General features: G+C 41.5%; 1 protein-coding gene across 1 annotated transcript in view; it reads left to right on the top strand.

Moving 5' to 3' along the window:
* The window catches only part of epha8 (eph receptor A8), a 517,518-nt gene that overhangs the window by 445,965 nt on the left and 54,993 nt on the right, over window positions 1–16,560 (top strand). The window contains exon 11 of the mRNA XM_034167384.1: window positions 3,388–3,520. Coding sequence (XP_034023275.1) covers window positions 3,388–3,520 — 133 coding nt within the window. The remainder of the gene's footprint in view (window positions 1–3,387; window positions 3,521–16,560) is intronic.

The raw sequence follows: 16,560 nt of genomic DNA, 5'->3' as shown, positions 1-16,560 counted from the left end.
CCCCCTGCAGGAATAGCATGTTAGTCCAGAATGTAATTGGCAAGATTAGCTAATATCCATAGTTTCTCCAAAAATATTAGTCCTATCAATGTTCCATTTTGCCACTGTTCATCCTTGATCAAAATTACATAAGCATACCAAACAGCAAATGTCAGCTTTCCCCAGTCGTACACACGCAGAGCTTTTTGTTCCTCTGCATTTTGCTGCAAGCAGATGCTTTTAATTTTTACATATCCATAAACAGAGACAGTGGCTAACGGCATCAAAAGCAATGCTCTTTTCATTCATGGCAATGACAACATAGCATTTATCTAAACTGGCTAAACCAATTCAAATACAAAAACGGAATAAACGAGAAACACTAACAACACTGTTAAACTAACATAAACCACAGTAACAACATTTAAAACCCAAAAACCCAGAACTCCCATGGTACATTGCAGCACAGTGTCCTTTGTTTACTGCTTAGCGAAAATTGCTAATTTCTCCAAAAATATTAGTAGTATCAACTTTCCATTTTCATCCTTGACCCAAAATGCATAAGTATACCAAACGGCAAATGTAAGCTCTCTCCGGTTTCTGAGTGATCAAACCCATACACATGCATGTACACACTCCCACAAAGGTAACTTGGCTGTGATAATAGTTATAATATAGATGGTTGAAAAATTAAACATTTGTTTGTTTTTGAATGGAAATAACCAAATGTCTGGCTAATCTTCAACTACCTCCATAGAGCTAAAACGATATAAAACGGACTATTTGCTAGGTAGCTGCCACTGTTGATGTCCTCTACTTTAAGAGGAGAGTTTAAAAGTTCCCAATGAAAGAACTAGGAATGGCAAAAATTCCTTCTTGGTGGATGCCAAACCTTCAGCTTCATGATCACAGCTGGTGGGATATAGTAATAATGTCATATCAACCACTAAGCCATTTTTTTAACAGCCAGGATGAAACTGTTTAAACTGCATGGATCCAGGTACTGCAACAGTGCTGAGAGACTGCTGTGGACTGCCAAGGTGACTGTTTTGGAAAAAAACTCCTTCCAGAAGGGCATCATAATTAGGCTAAAATCCTTTCATCAAGTTCTTATAAAATCTAATCTGCACACACAACATACTGTGTTGGTCACACCATGGCTTCTGCGGCAGGATCTGCAGCATTTTCCATAGGCTGTGAACATCATTATCTCAATAAAAAATATGGGAGAACTTCACACCCGAATGTATGTATAAGCTGTATAAAAGAAAAAAAACATATTGGTGAATGTGACATTTTTATCACAACGTATCAATTATGTGGATTTGAGTTACTAACAAATTTGCCACTGTGGTTGACAGATTAATTCTGTAAAAAAACAAAACAAAACAAAACAAAAAAAAAACAATAAAAATATGTGAATACCTTTACAGGACAAACTATATTAACATTATATTGCACTTTTTAAAATGATTATACCCCATTCAATGTGATTTTGTTGTGCTGCTCCCATTTTGCACAGGGCTACTACAGGATGTTTGGCCAAGAATCCACGTTGATCTGGTTTTTTGAACATGGTTCCAGATTGCTTGGACAGTGAGCCAGCTTGGTGTTTGCACCACTGCCCTTTTGCACAACAGGAATTCACTTGAAAATATAATGGATTCTATATCATACTGCCATATTAATACATTTTTACTGTAATTGTACAAGGTATGTTAATATGAGGAGTTCTGAAAAATCATGTCTGTTTAGAATTGAGTAGGCTGTATATCAATACGATAAAAGAGATGCTGCAGTTCATTATATTTTCAGACTAATTAACACCATGTGACAGAATTTTGGGGCAAGCACCTAGTGTGCCTATTTCCCCCCAAAAATTTCCCTTGTTCACAGCTGTCTTTCATGCCCATATATAGAGGGGGTTCAACCGAACCCCCCCCGAGAATTCAGATTTTTTTCTGATCTGGATATCAACATTATGTATTTTCTTTTCATTGATAATAAGCAACAAGCACTAACTTTTAGACAGCTATTATCACACACCCTCAAGTTTCAATTTCCTCTGCCAGAGTAATCCCTTAAGTGATGAAAGGGGAAACTGCTAGATAAATTTTTCCCATGAGGGTTGAGAATTTTTGCTCCCTGGTCCCTATCCTCCTCTGATATCAAACAGATTAGTAGGCTTGTAAATACCCATGTAGACACAGAATTACACTTGTCTGGTTTGTCAAAACATGTTTGTATGTATAAGCTGAGAAATAAAGGGAGCTTCTCCTTCCTGTTGCAAATAATGTAAAGGTGCAAATATTCGTGTGGGATTTATTATGTGAATTTTGCGAGTTAAAAAAGGTCGCCAAATTAAATACCGCTATTTTAATACATAACGTACATATACGTACATATTCATAATGTAAATGCGAATATTAATACCACTAAATACGAGGTCTGTTAGAAAACTATCCAACCTTTTTATTTTTTGCAAAAACTATATGGATTTGAATCATGTGCGCTTGCATCAGACAAGCTTAAACCTTCGTGCGCATGCATGAGTTTTTTCAGGCTGGTATAAAGTTTGCATTAATGTTATCTTGGTTCTTCCTGGATGGTTCTTATGGCAACTGATCCAATCCCAAGTAAGGACTATTTGTATATAAAAATGTATCTCCTAAAATGATACATTTTGGGTTTCAAATGAAATTTATGTAGCTTTTTACCCCTCGAAATCCTCAAAAGGCTTCTGCTTCGGGGAGCTTTGCCCCCCTGAGCCCCCCAGAAGGGTGTTGCCCCTCAACCCCACCAGGGGCCCTGCAGCCCACTGGACCCCCAAGTCAAGGATTTGAACCCCCCCTTTCATATTCCTATATACGGCCCTGGTCTTTATCTAATTCTAGATTTATTAACTTTTTGCAGATTATCCCAGTTTTATATTGTAAAATTAATAGTATTTTCTTTAAATGTATTTCCATATTTTTATGTATTTTTACAGAATTATTCAAGCAACCACAGCAACCAGTTTTGTTTCTGTAAAAGCAACAGCATTTTCAGATTGTTTTTACAGTCTATAAAATGTATTAATTGTTGAAACAGTTATAATGATTTTAAAAATTGTAAAAATTTTAAAAATCGAACTTCAAATATGTCTGAGTTAATAAAATGGCTTGAAACTCGATCATGACTTGGCATTCACACCATTTCCTGATTGAAATCATTTAACAACGCTGAAAGTGCCTAACCTTTAATGAAAGTAAAACATTTGAATTGCAAACAAGAAGTAATTACAATGGTGGTTCTCTTTAATGAAATGACGGTTTCTTATTTATCTTCACACTCTACCTGCAGTCTCAGTTCTAGAGTGTGTGCAGACTGTGATGTCTCAGATACATGATGTTTGTGTGTGTTTTGCAGCTCCCCTGCGCTACAACACCATGACCATCATCTGGATCTGTATGGCCCTGGTGTCGGGCCTTATCACCTTTCTGGCTGTCGTCATCTGCAGGAAACGGCAAGGCTACACTTTACCACACTACCCATCGCTGCTGTGTGTGGAACACTTTCTTACACTACCTTGCTTCTCTTTGTGTAATGTTGCTTGTTATCAAACCCTAGTGTGCTGTATTTCTTCATGCTTTTTAATATTCTTAACTAATGTAGTGTTGGCTGCAAGTACGTAAAATTCAAAGAATTCACTCCTATATATGTATGCCTAAAATATTCTTTAAAAATTAAAAGATCTCATTTAAGCCAGTGTGAACAAGCTCAAATAACTTCATGATGATTTGCACTTTGATTTGTGTCCCAAAGAGCTCCACAGTGACTTCCCACTTTTTTAAGGGTTCTGGTTCCCGAAGTAAAAATCCCATTTATTTTTTCCAAGTGGTATTTCAGAAAATATAAAGTGTTTTTAGACTTGAACCAAGCTGATCAGCTACAAGATAAATCATGAACATAAAAAGCTTTTATTTAGCAAATAAATAAATAAAAAAAGTAATGATAAAGGTACAAGACTGTGCACATAATTACATTTAAGGGTAAAGGAACTACGTATTCATCCCACCATGCACTGCAAATCTTAGAGACTATAGTGAATGACTTGAACCAAGCTGATCAGCTACAAGATAAATTATGAACATGAAAAGTTTTTATTTAGCAAATAAATAAATAAAGGAAAAAGTAACGGTAAAGGTACAAGACGGTGCACATAATTTACATATAAGGGTAAAGGAACTACGTATTCATCCCACCATGCACTGCAAATCTTAGAGACTATAGTGAATGACTTAAACCAAGTTGATCGGCTACAAGATAAATCATGAACATAAAAAGTTTTTATTTAACAAAGAAATAAATAAAGGAAAAAAGTAACAGTAAAGGTACAAGACTGTGCACATAATTACTTATAAGGGTAAAGGAACTACTCATCCCACAATTCACTGCAAATCCTAGAGATCATAGTGAATGACTTTCAGCCTTCCCGATCTTCTTATCCTTTTCATTATCTTAGTGTTTATATGGTTAATAATGAATGCATTTGGTTTCTGTGCAAAAGGTTCCCAGTTCAAACCCCACTAACGCCACATTCCTCCATGTAATGTGTAATGTAAAACTTGTGCCAATTCAACATGCAGATCCTGCTTGGATTTTCTGTGGCGACCCTGAGTGCAAACAAAGGAGCAGCCGAAGGGACTCACTAATAGCATATAATAATAGTTTTGTATAGCATGATGGATACCGTACAGTGCTTCGTTCCTGACTGCAGTCATCACTCAGGCATCCACCAGTGCTGGTGTAGCATTTACCTCACAACAGTATCATCTGTCAGCTGATTCCTCATTCACTCACAAAGGAATTTCTGGCTGTTCGAATGTTGTTCTGCCACATGCCCTTAGAGCTCATACCATTTACCATGTCCTTCTAATAACAATAACACATTTTTACCTCCACCAGCAAAGTTGGAGAAGGTTATGTTTTCGCCCCTGTTTGTTTGTTTGTTTGTCTGTTTGTGAAGAGCCTGGAGCCCACAATGTTTCACATATTGTTATGAAGTTTTTTTTGTTTGTTTGTTTTGTTTTTTACTGAAGATTCATATCCTGATAGGCAAGAACTGATCGAAGGGCAAAGTCAGGACAAATCTTGGAAAATTGGAAAAAGTCCCTATCTTTAACATTGAAGGAATTTTCAAAAAATCATAACTTTGTCAAAAAAATCAAGTTTCTTTCAAAGTTCATAATGTTATGTAGGGCTGTACACAGTAAATTTTGCAGAGTAAAATATCCTCTGCTGGGATAACATTTGTTCCCTGTCCAAATAGAGTTAAATACATTCTATTGTAGAATGAAATCAGCTGTACCATCTTGTCAAATCAAAATTTCCAACTCCAATAAGAGTCATTCATAGCATGACAGAGTTAATTTTACACTGTGATAGAGGTGATTTAGCACTGTGACAGAGTATCTTTAACTCTATTTGGAGTGGGAACAAATGTTATCCCAGCAGAGTAAATTTTACTCAACTACCGAGAGTACAGGTCGAATGTGGACATAAACCTTACCGTACCGTATACCGTATAATTCTATTTGGACTGGGACCAAATGTAGTCCTGGCAGAGTATATTTTACTATGCAAAATTGACTGTGTATCCCTTTTTGACTGACAGTTTGATCTGGATCTGATCCAGATTACAGATTTTGTAGTCATTTCAATTTAACATTGAAATCCCTTTTAATGACTGTTTTACATTATACCTTAATCAAACATGCCCCAATTACTCTCATATTTGATAGTGAGGTGCAGATTCGCACTCACTGTCATCTAACAACGTTTGATCCAGATCTGATCCAGATTGTGGATTTTGTAGACATTTCAATGTAATATTGCAAAGCCCATTTGATGTACATTTTGCATTATATCTCAATCAAAAGTGCCTCAGTTGCTCTCATTTTTCTGTTATGGATTTAGCTACATCACCAAAATTAGATGGACGTTCCAATTTTATGCCTGTTTGTCTGTCTTCCAGTTATCAATCAGAAACCAAGTGTCAAAAAGCAATGACAAATTGAGATAACCAATGTTCTGTGAAAATCTTCGAAAAAGAATTCAAAAACCCAAAAAGTAAAAAAAAAAAAAAAACCCTGACAAAATCAAAAAACCTTCAACCTTCAAGTACATGAACAAAATACATACTCCTAAAATTTGGTTTGATCTAATTTAGCCAATGAAAAGTCACTTCTAACAGGACTTTGACTTTAAAAGTTTTTTTGAAGGTAAAATTTTGTGGAATTGTCAACTAAGTGTTGGCGGGGCTATGTGCTCTATGAGTGCAGTGCTCTAGTTTTTCATGTAGCACATTTTAAAATACACCACTGCACTTTGAAATACATATAAAACAAACACACTTTTTTAAAGTATAAAAAAGATTAAAGGCAGATTTGAGGGGTGCATTTTGAAAAGTGAGTATAGAATTAGAATTAGAATTAGAATTAGTATTAGAATGAGTATAGAGTACAGTCTTGGTGGAGTGTTCTAGAGGGAAGGGATAGCGATGGAAAACGCTCTGTTGCCCCAGGTTTGCTGCCTAGGTCTGAGTGCATCACCATCTGTTTACACTGTGCTTACCTGGGTTTAAAAACAAAACAAAAAAGCATTTTCCTCATAACAGTGATGTCCGTCCATCAGTGATGTCACCATTTCTATTTGGGATTGTGGGTAATGTAGTTCTTTTGGTGACATTGCAAACAAAACACATTATTATTCAAATAAGGTTAATATCATACAGACTTGTGTCTTCAACAGAACCACATACCATTAGTGCACAACATCGTAGCTCTTAGTGAGTCCATAGTTACACTTTTTTAACCCACAATCTTAATCCCTACGGATAATATGAATGCGATTTTTACAAGCCAACACTGTTGAGCTCTATATACTATATAATAATATGCATGCTTCTCCATTAGTAATGCTGATGAAGGAAAGAGGAGTGCAAACTTCTCTCATCCGTCTTTTCACTGTCTTATTTTGCTATTTTCTTAAATCATGATTTCCACATCATGATGAATTTAATTATATTGATTCATGTCCAGAAGCTTGCAAGCCAACTTATCCTACTTATCTCATGTGCTACTCCCTTCCCACTTTTGATGTCTTTAACTTACGTCTTTGTAGTACTACACAGAATAATTTAATTTATTGCTCTTCATTAATTCATACTTTCAACTGCAGTTCGTTTCAGTTCAGCTTGAGGAAAAATCCATATTAAATTGTTTAAAGGTGTTCAACATTGCTATGGCAACTACACAAGTTTGACTGGGGCATATACATATCCAGTCCGGTCCATAAGTAACTGGACAGAATTTTTTTTGACTTTTGCTTCTCTACACCACCACAATGGAGTTGAAATGAAACAGTGATTATATGATTGCTGTGTTGATGTTCAGCTTTAATTCAAGAGGTTTAACAAAAATGTTGCATTAACTATTTAGGAATTACAGCCATTTTTATAGAGTCCTTCCATTTTCATAGCCCATAAGTGAATGAACAAACTAAATACAAGGATTAATGTTAATACAAATCATCACAGATGATTTGTATTAACAGATGATTCTACAGACACTTGCCTTTATACAAGTTAGGGGATGGATATATAAACATCTTTAAGTCACTGAATATGTCTTGGACTTTGGTCTTGGACATCAGTCCTTGAGAAATAGAATAAATTGAAGACATTCATCTGCATTCTCATTTCACCCAGTTGTAAATGGATTCCAACCTTACATGTTTAAGTAACCTACCATAGACTTCCATTCCACCAGGGGGAGGTGTAAACTCTCATCTGTTTCACACTACGTACCCAATGGATAATCACTAGCCGCAATGAGCCTCGGGGCTTGTTTCTGGCTTCTTTTTGAGAAATAAACATACAACCCCAATTCCAGTGAAGTTGGGACATTGTGTGAAATGTAAATAAAAACAGAATACAATGATTTGCAAATCCTCTTCAACCTACTGTATATTTAATTGAATACACCAGAAAGACAAGATATTTAATGTTGAAACTGATAAACTTTATTGTTTTTGTGCAAATATTTGCTCATTTTGAAATGGATGCCTGCAACACATTTAAAAAAAGCTGGGACAGTGGTATGTTTACCACTGTGTTACATCACCTTTCCTTCTAACAACACTCAATAAGCGCTTGGGAATGGACGACACTAATTGTGAGTGTCATGATTGGATATAAAAGAAGCATCCCCAAAAGTCTCAGCTGTTGACAAGCAAAGATCGGGTGAGGATCACCACTTTGTGAACAACTACATGAAAAAAAATAGTCCAACAGTTTAAGAACAATATTTTTCAATGTTCAATTGCAATTAATTTAGTGATCCATCATCTACAGTCCATAATATAATCAGAAGGTTCAGAGAATCTGGAGAACGTTCTACACATAAGCGGCAAGGCCAAAAACCAACATTGAATGCCCGTGACCTTCGATCCCTCAGGCGGCACTGCATAAAAAACTGACATCATTGTGTAAAGGATCTTACCACGTGGGTTCAGGAATACTTCAGAAAACCATTATCAGTTAACACAGTTCATTGCTACATCTACAAGTCCAAGTTAAAACTCTACCATGTAAAGCGAAAGCCATACATCCAGAAACGCCACCACTTTTTCTGGGCCCGAGCTCATTTGAAATGGACAGACGCAAAGTGGAAAAATGTGCTGTGGTCTGATAAGTCCACGTTTCAAATTATTTTTGGAAATCACGGACATCGTGTCATCCGGACAAAAGAGGAAAAAGACCATCCAGATTGGTACCACCTCAAAGTTCAAAACCCAGCATCTACGATGGTATGAGGGTGTGTTAGTAGTCAATGCTGAAAGGTACATCCAGGTTTTGGAGCAACACATGCTGCCATCCAAGCAATGTCTTTTTCAGGGACGTCCCTGCTTATTTCAGCAAGACAATGCCAAGCCACATTCTGCACATCTTCCAACAGCTTGGCTTTGTAGTAAAAGAGTGCAGGTACTAGACCTGCCTGAAGTCTAGACCTCATTGAAAATGTGTTGTGCATTATGAAGCACAAAATACGACAACAGAGACCCCGGACTGTTGAACAACTGAAGTCGTGCATCAAGCAAGAATGGGAAATAATTCCACCTGCAAAGCTTCAACAATTAGTGTCCTCAGTTCCCAAACGCTTATTGATTGTTGTAGAATGAAAGGTGATGTAACACAGTGGTAAACATACCACTGTCACAGCTTTTTTGAAACATGTTGCAGGCATCCATTTCAAAATTAGCAAATATTTGCACAAAAACAGTAAAGTTTATTAATGGTAAATGGTAAATGGACTGCGTTTATATAGCGCTTTTCTATCTGCATCAGACACTTTACAATTATGCCTCACATTCACCCCCATGTCAGGATGCTGCCATACAAGGCGCTCACTACACACCGGGAGCAATAGGGGATTAAAGGCCTTGCCCAGGAGCCCTTAGTGATTTTCCAGTCAGGCAGGGATTTGAACCCATGATCTTCTGGACTCTAGCCCAACACCTTAGACCATCACCTCCCCTAATTTTAAGTTTTTATCAGTTTGAACATTAAATATCTTGTCTTTGTGAACAGGGCCTTCTCTGTGGCTGGGCCCAGACTCTGGAACGCTCTGCCTCTCCACATTCGAACAGCCCCCACAGTGGAGTGTTTTAAGTCTCGTCTGAAGACCCACTTTTATTCTCTGGCTTTTAGCTCTGCATGAGTTGTATGGTCCTCTGTTGTCTTTGGCCCAGTGTTTTATTTATTTATTCTTTTATTGTTTTTATGTTTATTTATTAGTATCTGAGTTGGTTTATTGTTTTGTTTAGTTTGTATAATCATTTTTATGTGCAGCACTTTGGAAACTGTTCTGTTGTTTAAATGTGCTATATAAATAAAGTGGATTGGATTGGATTGGATTTGTGGTGTATTCAATTGAATATAGGTTGAAGAGGATTTGCAAATCATTGTATTCTGTATTTATTTACATTTTACACAACGTCCCAACTTCATTGGAACTGGGGTTGTAGTATAGTCACACTCATCACTCATCTTTAACCACTTATCTGGGATCGGGTCATGGGGCAACAGTTCCAAACAGGGGAGCCCAGCCTTCCCTTTCCTGGGCCACATTGACCACCTCTGACTGGTGGATCCCGAGGCGTTCCCAAGCCATTGTGGAGATACAATATAATCATTCCTCATCCTGGGTATTCCCTGGGGTCTCCTCCCAAATGGACGTGCCTGGAAAACCTTCCCAGGGAGGTGCCCAGGAGGTATCCTTACCTTATGCCCAAACCACCTCAGCTGGCCCCTGTCAACTTGAAGGAGCAGCGGTTCTCCTCTGACCTCCACACAGATGACCGAGCTTCTCAGCATATCTCTAAGGGAAACACCAGCCACCCACCAAAGGAAACCAATTTTGGCCGCTTGTACCTGTGTTCTAGTTCTTTTGGTCATGACCCAACCCTCATGACCATAGATGAGAGTAGGAACAAAAATTGACCAGTAGATCGAGAGCTTCGCCTTTTGGCTCAGATCCCTTTTTGTCACAACCGTACAGTAAAGTTGAATACAGCAGTGACTCTGCTATTCAGATTCTCTGGCCAATATCAGACTCCATTGTCCCCTTACTCGTGAAAAAGACCCCAAGGTACTTGAACTCTTTCACTTGGGGAAAGACTGTATTCCCTACCCAGAGTGGGCAATCCATCGGTTTCCTGCTGTGAACTATGGCCTCAGATGTAGAGTTGCTGATCCTCATCCCAGCTATTTCACACTTCGCTGAAAACTGATCCAGCGAGTATTGAAGGTCACAGGCCAATGAAGCCAACAGGACCACATCATCTGCAAAAAGCAGTGATGAGACCCTGAGCCCACCAAAGTGGAAACCCTCCTCGACCCCTACTATGCCCTGATATCCTGTCCATGAATATTACAAACAAGATTGGTGATAAGGCCCAGCTCTGGCCGAGGCCAACCTCCACCAGAAATGTGTCAGACTTACTGCCGAGCACGCAAACACAGCTCTCGCTTTGTAAGCACAGAGATTGGATGGCCCTGACAAGGGACCCCCCTCACTCCATACTTCCGCAGCACCTCCCACAATATCTCCCGGGGTACCCCATCATATGGCTTCTCCAGGTCCACAAAACACATAGACTGGATGGGCATAGTCCCAAGCACCCTCCAGGATCCTTGTGAGAATGAAGAGCTGGTCGGACCAGGATGGAACCTGCATTATTCCTCTTTAATCAGAGGTTCGACTATCGGCCAAACGCTCCTTTCCAGCACCCTAGAGTAGACTTTACCAGGGAGGCTGAGTAATGTGATGCCCCTGTAATTGGCACACACTTTCTGGTCCCCTTTTTTAAATATGGGGACCACCACCCTAGTGTCACGTTCTGGACTTTTGCATCATGTTTTGCTCTGTTTAGTTCTGTTAGTTTTGTTTTGATGGTTTTTCAGTGTGTGATTTCTCTTGCTGGGTTTTTTCCTGCTTGGGCTTTGTCTGTCCCTATCTCTCTTGTCTGTCTCTCTTCGTGCTTGGTGGTGGGTGGTGCACACTGTCTGGACAACACCCTGTTCTGGAGCTGTCCACACACCTGTTTCTAATCTGTAGCTCATCACCAGGGTCTATATACGCTTCACTGGTTGCACTAGTTCTCCACCAGATCGTTGTGCTCTATGCCAGCTCTGTTTATGTTTGTTCCTAGTCCTGCTTGCCATGTTGTGTTTTTTGACCACCTGCCTGTTTTTGTGACCACGCCTTATCGCCTGATGTTACTAATTTGTTTGCTGATCATGGACTGCTTTTTTGTGTACTGGACCCTGCTTCACCAACCAGTAAACAATCTTAAAGTTCAGAGGTGTGAGTTTGAGTCCTGCATTTGTGTCCAGACGTCTCTGTCCACGCAACCTGATACCTAGTTTGCCACTTCTTAGACACTGTCCCAGACCTCAACGCAATGTTGAAGAGACATCTCATCCAAGACATTCTCTCCACACCCAGAGCCTTCATCGTTTCTGGACAGATGTCATCAACTCCCTGGGCTTTGCCACTGCAGAGCTGTTTGACTAACTCAGTGACTTCCACCAGGGAAAGTGATGATAATCCACCATCAGCTTCCAGCTCTCCCCCTACTATAGAGAGCGCTCCAGTGTGATGCAAGAGTTCCTCAAAGTGTTCCTTCCAGCACCGGATTACATCCTCATTTGAGGTCATCCATAGTTACTGTTGAGAGCTTGAATGGTTCCCCATTTTCCCCTCCTGAGGTGACTCACGGCCCTCCAGAAGCACCTTGGTGCCGACCGAAAGTCCTTCTCCATGGGTACTCCAAACTCCTCCCACACCCGCTGCCTTGCCTCCCCCACAGCAGAGGCTGCCACCCTTCAGGCCCTTGCAGCTGCCTCCAGAGTCCCCCAATATAACATATCCTAGAAGGACTCCTTCTTCAGTTGGACGGCTTGCCTGACCACTGGTGTCCACTACAGTGTTTGAGGGTTGCCACCCTTTGAGGCACCTAAGCCCTTCAGGCCACAGCTTTCTGTTGCTGCTTCAGCAATGGAAGCTTTGAACATTGCCCATTCTGGTTCAATGCGTCCAACCTCCACAGAGATGCTCGAAAAAACTCCACTGGAGGTGTGAGTTGAAGATCTATATAGGACTCTATTCATGGACTCCAAGAAGGCCGAATACTCCAAACTGCTGTTCAGTGTACTTGTATATGCACAAACAACAGTTAGAGCATCCTTCCACCGAAAAGCACAGGAAGGTGACCCCTCATCTACCGGGGTAAACTCCAACATAGCGGCACTCAGATGGGAACTTGTGAGTAATCCGATACCCACCCACCGCCTCATATCCTGGGCAACTCCAGAGAAGGATAAGGTCCAACCCCTTTCAAGGAGAATATTTCAGGAGCCGAGGCTGTGCGTGGAAGTGAGGCCCACCAGATCTAACTGGTAATCTCCACCTCCCGCACAAGCTCCGGCTCCTTCCCCCAATGCGTGGTGATGATCCACACCTGCAGAGTTAGCCCTTCCCGCCAGGGTCTGGTCCGCCGAGGCCCTCGACTTTCACTGCCACCCAAGCACACCCGACACCAGTGGTTCCCCCTGCGGGTGGTGAGCCTACAGGGGAGATGGAAGGTCCATATTGCCTTTTCGGGCTGTGCCGAGCTGGGCTCCGTGGCAAGCCCAACCACCAGGTGCTCACTTACATGCCCTGTCTCCTGGCCTGGCTCCAGATGGGGGCTCAGGCTTCCTCCAAGCCAGGTCACATTTCCTTTGCCTTATTTTGTCATGGTGTCTTGTAAAACATTCTTAGTCTGCCCTCTTGCCTGACACCAATTTGCCATGGGAGACCCTACCAGGGGCACAAAGGCTCCAGATGACACTGCTCTCAGGTTCATAGCAGCACAGAAACCTCTCCACCACAATAAGGTGATGGTTCCTGGAGAGGTATAGTATGGTATTGTGTCATAAATATATCAGGAGGAGGCAGTTCCAAACAAGAAAATAAAACATGACTGGCCATGCAAAAAGAAGAAAAGTGAAGTAAGACACCCATGACAACTCTGAAGGATTACAGGCTTCTGTAGCTGTGACTGGAGAAGCTGTGTATAGTAAAGCATTTTTCTGTTGTATCACAATTTATGCAGGTGGAATGGTGGAATAAAAAAATGATTTTCTTAAAAAGATGTGAAATTTCATGACAGAAGGTATATAGATATAAACTATTTTCTTTCCCAACCAGCCCAGTGAAGTTCTTCACTTGCAATCTTTTACTGCATGGTGGAAAATTGCACCTTGGTTTAAATTGACTTGGAAAATTAGAATGAAGCAAAACCTGCCATGCTGCTCTGCGCACACCTAATCCTGGCAGATCTCAGACATTAAGTAGAGTCCTGATTAGTATATGGCTCGGGGATCCCTGAGGAACACCAGGAGCTGCACATGTTTCTCCACATAGAACAGCAGTTACATCAGGAAGAGCTCTCGGGAGCGCTAACGGAGCCACTGTGGCAACCCAGTGCACCTGGTGGTAACCAAATGCCAAATTTATAATGAGGCAGAAAAAAGTTAGGATTTACAGGACTGTGGTATTTTTCAACCTGGGCTCTAATTTTACATGTTTTTTCTTCATCTTTTTCACTCAGTGCAAAGCTATTTTAATTGGTGCAGTATTGATTTAGAACACAAACATTGTCTCAAGCTAAACAGCTTCATTATGTACTAACGGTACACGGCAAGGTACAAACACTCAGTAAACTGGTGGAAATGTCATGAGAAGTGTCTGGTAACATGGAGAGAATCACTGCAGAGCCAAATGTGTGCATGTTAATCTCATTACATGTAAAGAAACCTTTTAAAATGACATACAGCCATTAAAATCAGCCTCCTGTTCATTTGGCGGTGCTTCTCTCCAAAGACTTCATACAAGTCAATTCTCAAAAAGGGGATCAGCCTAAAACTGTTTTGTCTTGATTGACAAACATCTAAAACCAGAGCCCAGATTCAAAACCCGGTATTCTTAAGCCTGTCCCAGGGCACTCTCAAAAAATTCTCAGACCCTCCTTCTTCATGAAGTACTGTAGCTTTTATTTTGTGACCAACATAACTTTCTCCATATCTACAGTTATGACATTAGTTAGGACCCTGTCACATTTAGCATGAATGAGCATGAATGAAGCATGAATCTGTTGTATGGCTGGGGGGGCCTGGCTGCTGGTTTGTTTGCCTTTTGTGTTTCCTCCCAGGTGGCGTGCATTTGGGACTGAGTGGCTGTGTTGCTGAGGCTGTTAGGACTTCACCCTGATCACCTGCGACTCGTCAGGACTCACAGCTGAGGTGCATCTGGAGGGATTGGAGTATGTTGGCATTTAAGACTGAAGTGCACAGTGTGCATTTGCCAGAGACTCGACCTTGTGACCAGACGGGTGAGATCGTCGTCTTGGGAGCCATCTCATCAGCAGCGGACGCTGAGAATGTCCAGGTTTGATGCACGGTCTGTGAAAGAGGAGAGGGTGAGGTCTCACGCTCGTCAGCACACTTCCTGAGGTACGTTGGATTTTGTGACTAACAGTTATACAGTCAGTAAATGTGGTGTCCCTCACACCTTATTGTATTGGCTGTATGTTAGTCATGTATCAGCTTCCACTGCGGTGGTGATTTGTGAACGGGATGTTCCATGCCTGCAGGTTGGAAGCTGATCAGTAATCAAGCCAGGAAGTGTTTGCTGTTTGTACACCTTTAAGTGTTCTGTGTGTAGAGTGTGGACTCACATAATGGTTCCTTCTTTCACAGACTCGGTTGTTGCGGCCACCTGGGGGGTGTCGGCGGGGTCCTTGGGTCCGAAACAGCTTCTGGCTCCGGACCATTAGCGCTGCTGGGAGCGCACCACGCCAGACCGCACCTTTTATTATTATTATGATCACTGTTATGTATTAAATTCAGTTAGCCTTTGTACCGTGCTCTGCTTATTTCATACTGGGTCCTTCAAACGCTGGTCGGTTCTCCGAGCTGCGTCCGACACATAACAGTAGTCTCTGGCCAAACATCACGGACCCAGCGGTAGCAGAGACGGTAACGCGCCGGGAAGGCGGCAGCAGACGTTCAGTGGTTATCCGGATCAGTTGCGGGGCTCTCCGCCCGGAAGGTGCGTGTTTGAGAACCCATTACTAGATACTAATTTGTGCTCTCTTGCAGCCGTGTCCTGTGTTTGTGCCTTATCCGTGGGTCGTGGTGGAGTGTGACTGGCGACAGCTTCGCGTCACACTCCGACTGGATAAGAGGTTTAAACGGGAGCTGCAAGAGTGCGTTTGTAATGGGTTCACGCGCACAGCGGAGCTCTGTTAGCACGGGTTGCTGGGCTTCCTGTGCTACAGTCGTAGCCCCGTTTCCCCGGATAAAAGGTAACTACTGCGTCTGTTGTTTCAGCTCCGGCGTTATTTAGTTGAGCACATTTTGGTTGTGTTGCACACAGCTGCGCACGAGGATGCAGCTCGTTTGTTTTTTGTCACCAAAGGGGGTTTTTCATTTTTTAGCACTCTGGTTCCCCCTTGTGGTGACTGAATCACGGTACCGTCAAGCTCTTGAGTAGGAACAGGTGTGTTCCATGTGGTTGAGCTTGACGGTATAACTCACTGATTTGTTTTGTGTTGGTTCATTTTGTGTGGGTGTTTTTTGAGTGGGTTTTTGTTTTTTGTTGTCCACTGTTTGTCTGGGGGTGTGATCCTGCAGCCTTTGCTACACAAAAAAAGAAAAAGAAAAGGAAAGACGGGGACCCAAATAACTGTGTGTTGGTCTGTTTTTTTTTTCTTTGTTTCTTTTTGTTTCCCCCCTCCCCGGGGTTAGATGGAACGGTCCCCTGGGGGGTGATGGGGTGGTATTTGGGTTGTTTTTTCTCTTTGTTTTTTGTTATGCCCTCTCTTCTCCTCTGACTCCAGCCGGGGGGTGCCGTAGTGTCGGCATTGCTGGAGGGGTGCAGTTAGGTTGTGCTGGGCGTTTCCCAGGTGGCCTCTGCACCCGGGAGGGGGGGG

This window comes from Thalassophryne amazonica, chromosome 3 (assembly GCF_902500255.1).
Source record: "Thalassophryne amazonica chromosome 3, fThaAma1.1, whole genome shotgun sequence".
Lineage (NCBI taxonomy): Eukaryota > Metazoa > Chordata > Actinopteri > Batrachoidiformes > Batrachoididae > Thalassophryne > Thalassophryne amazonica.
The sequence above is the reverse complement of the archived record's forward strand: the minus strand, read 5'-3'. Positions and strand labels throughout refer to the sequence as shown.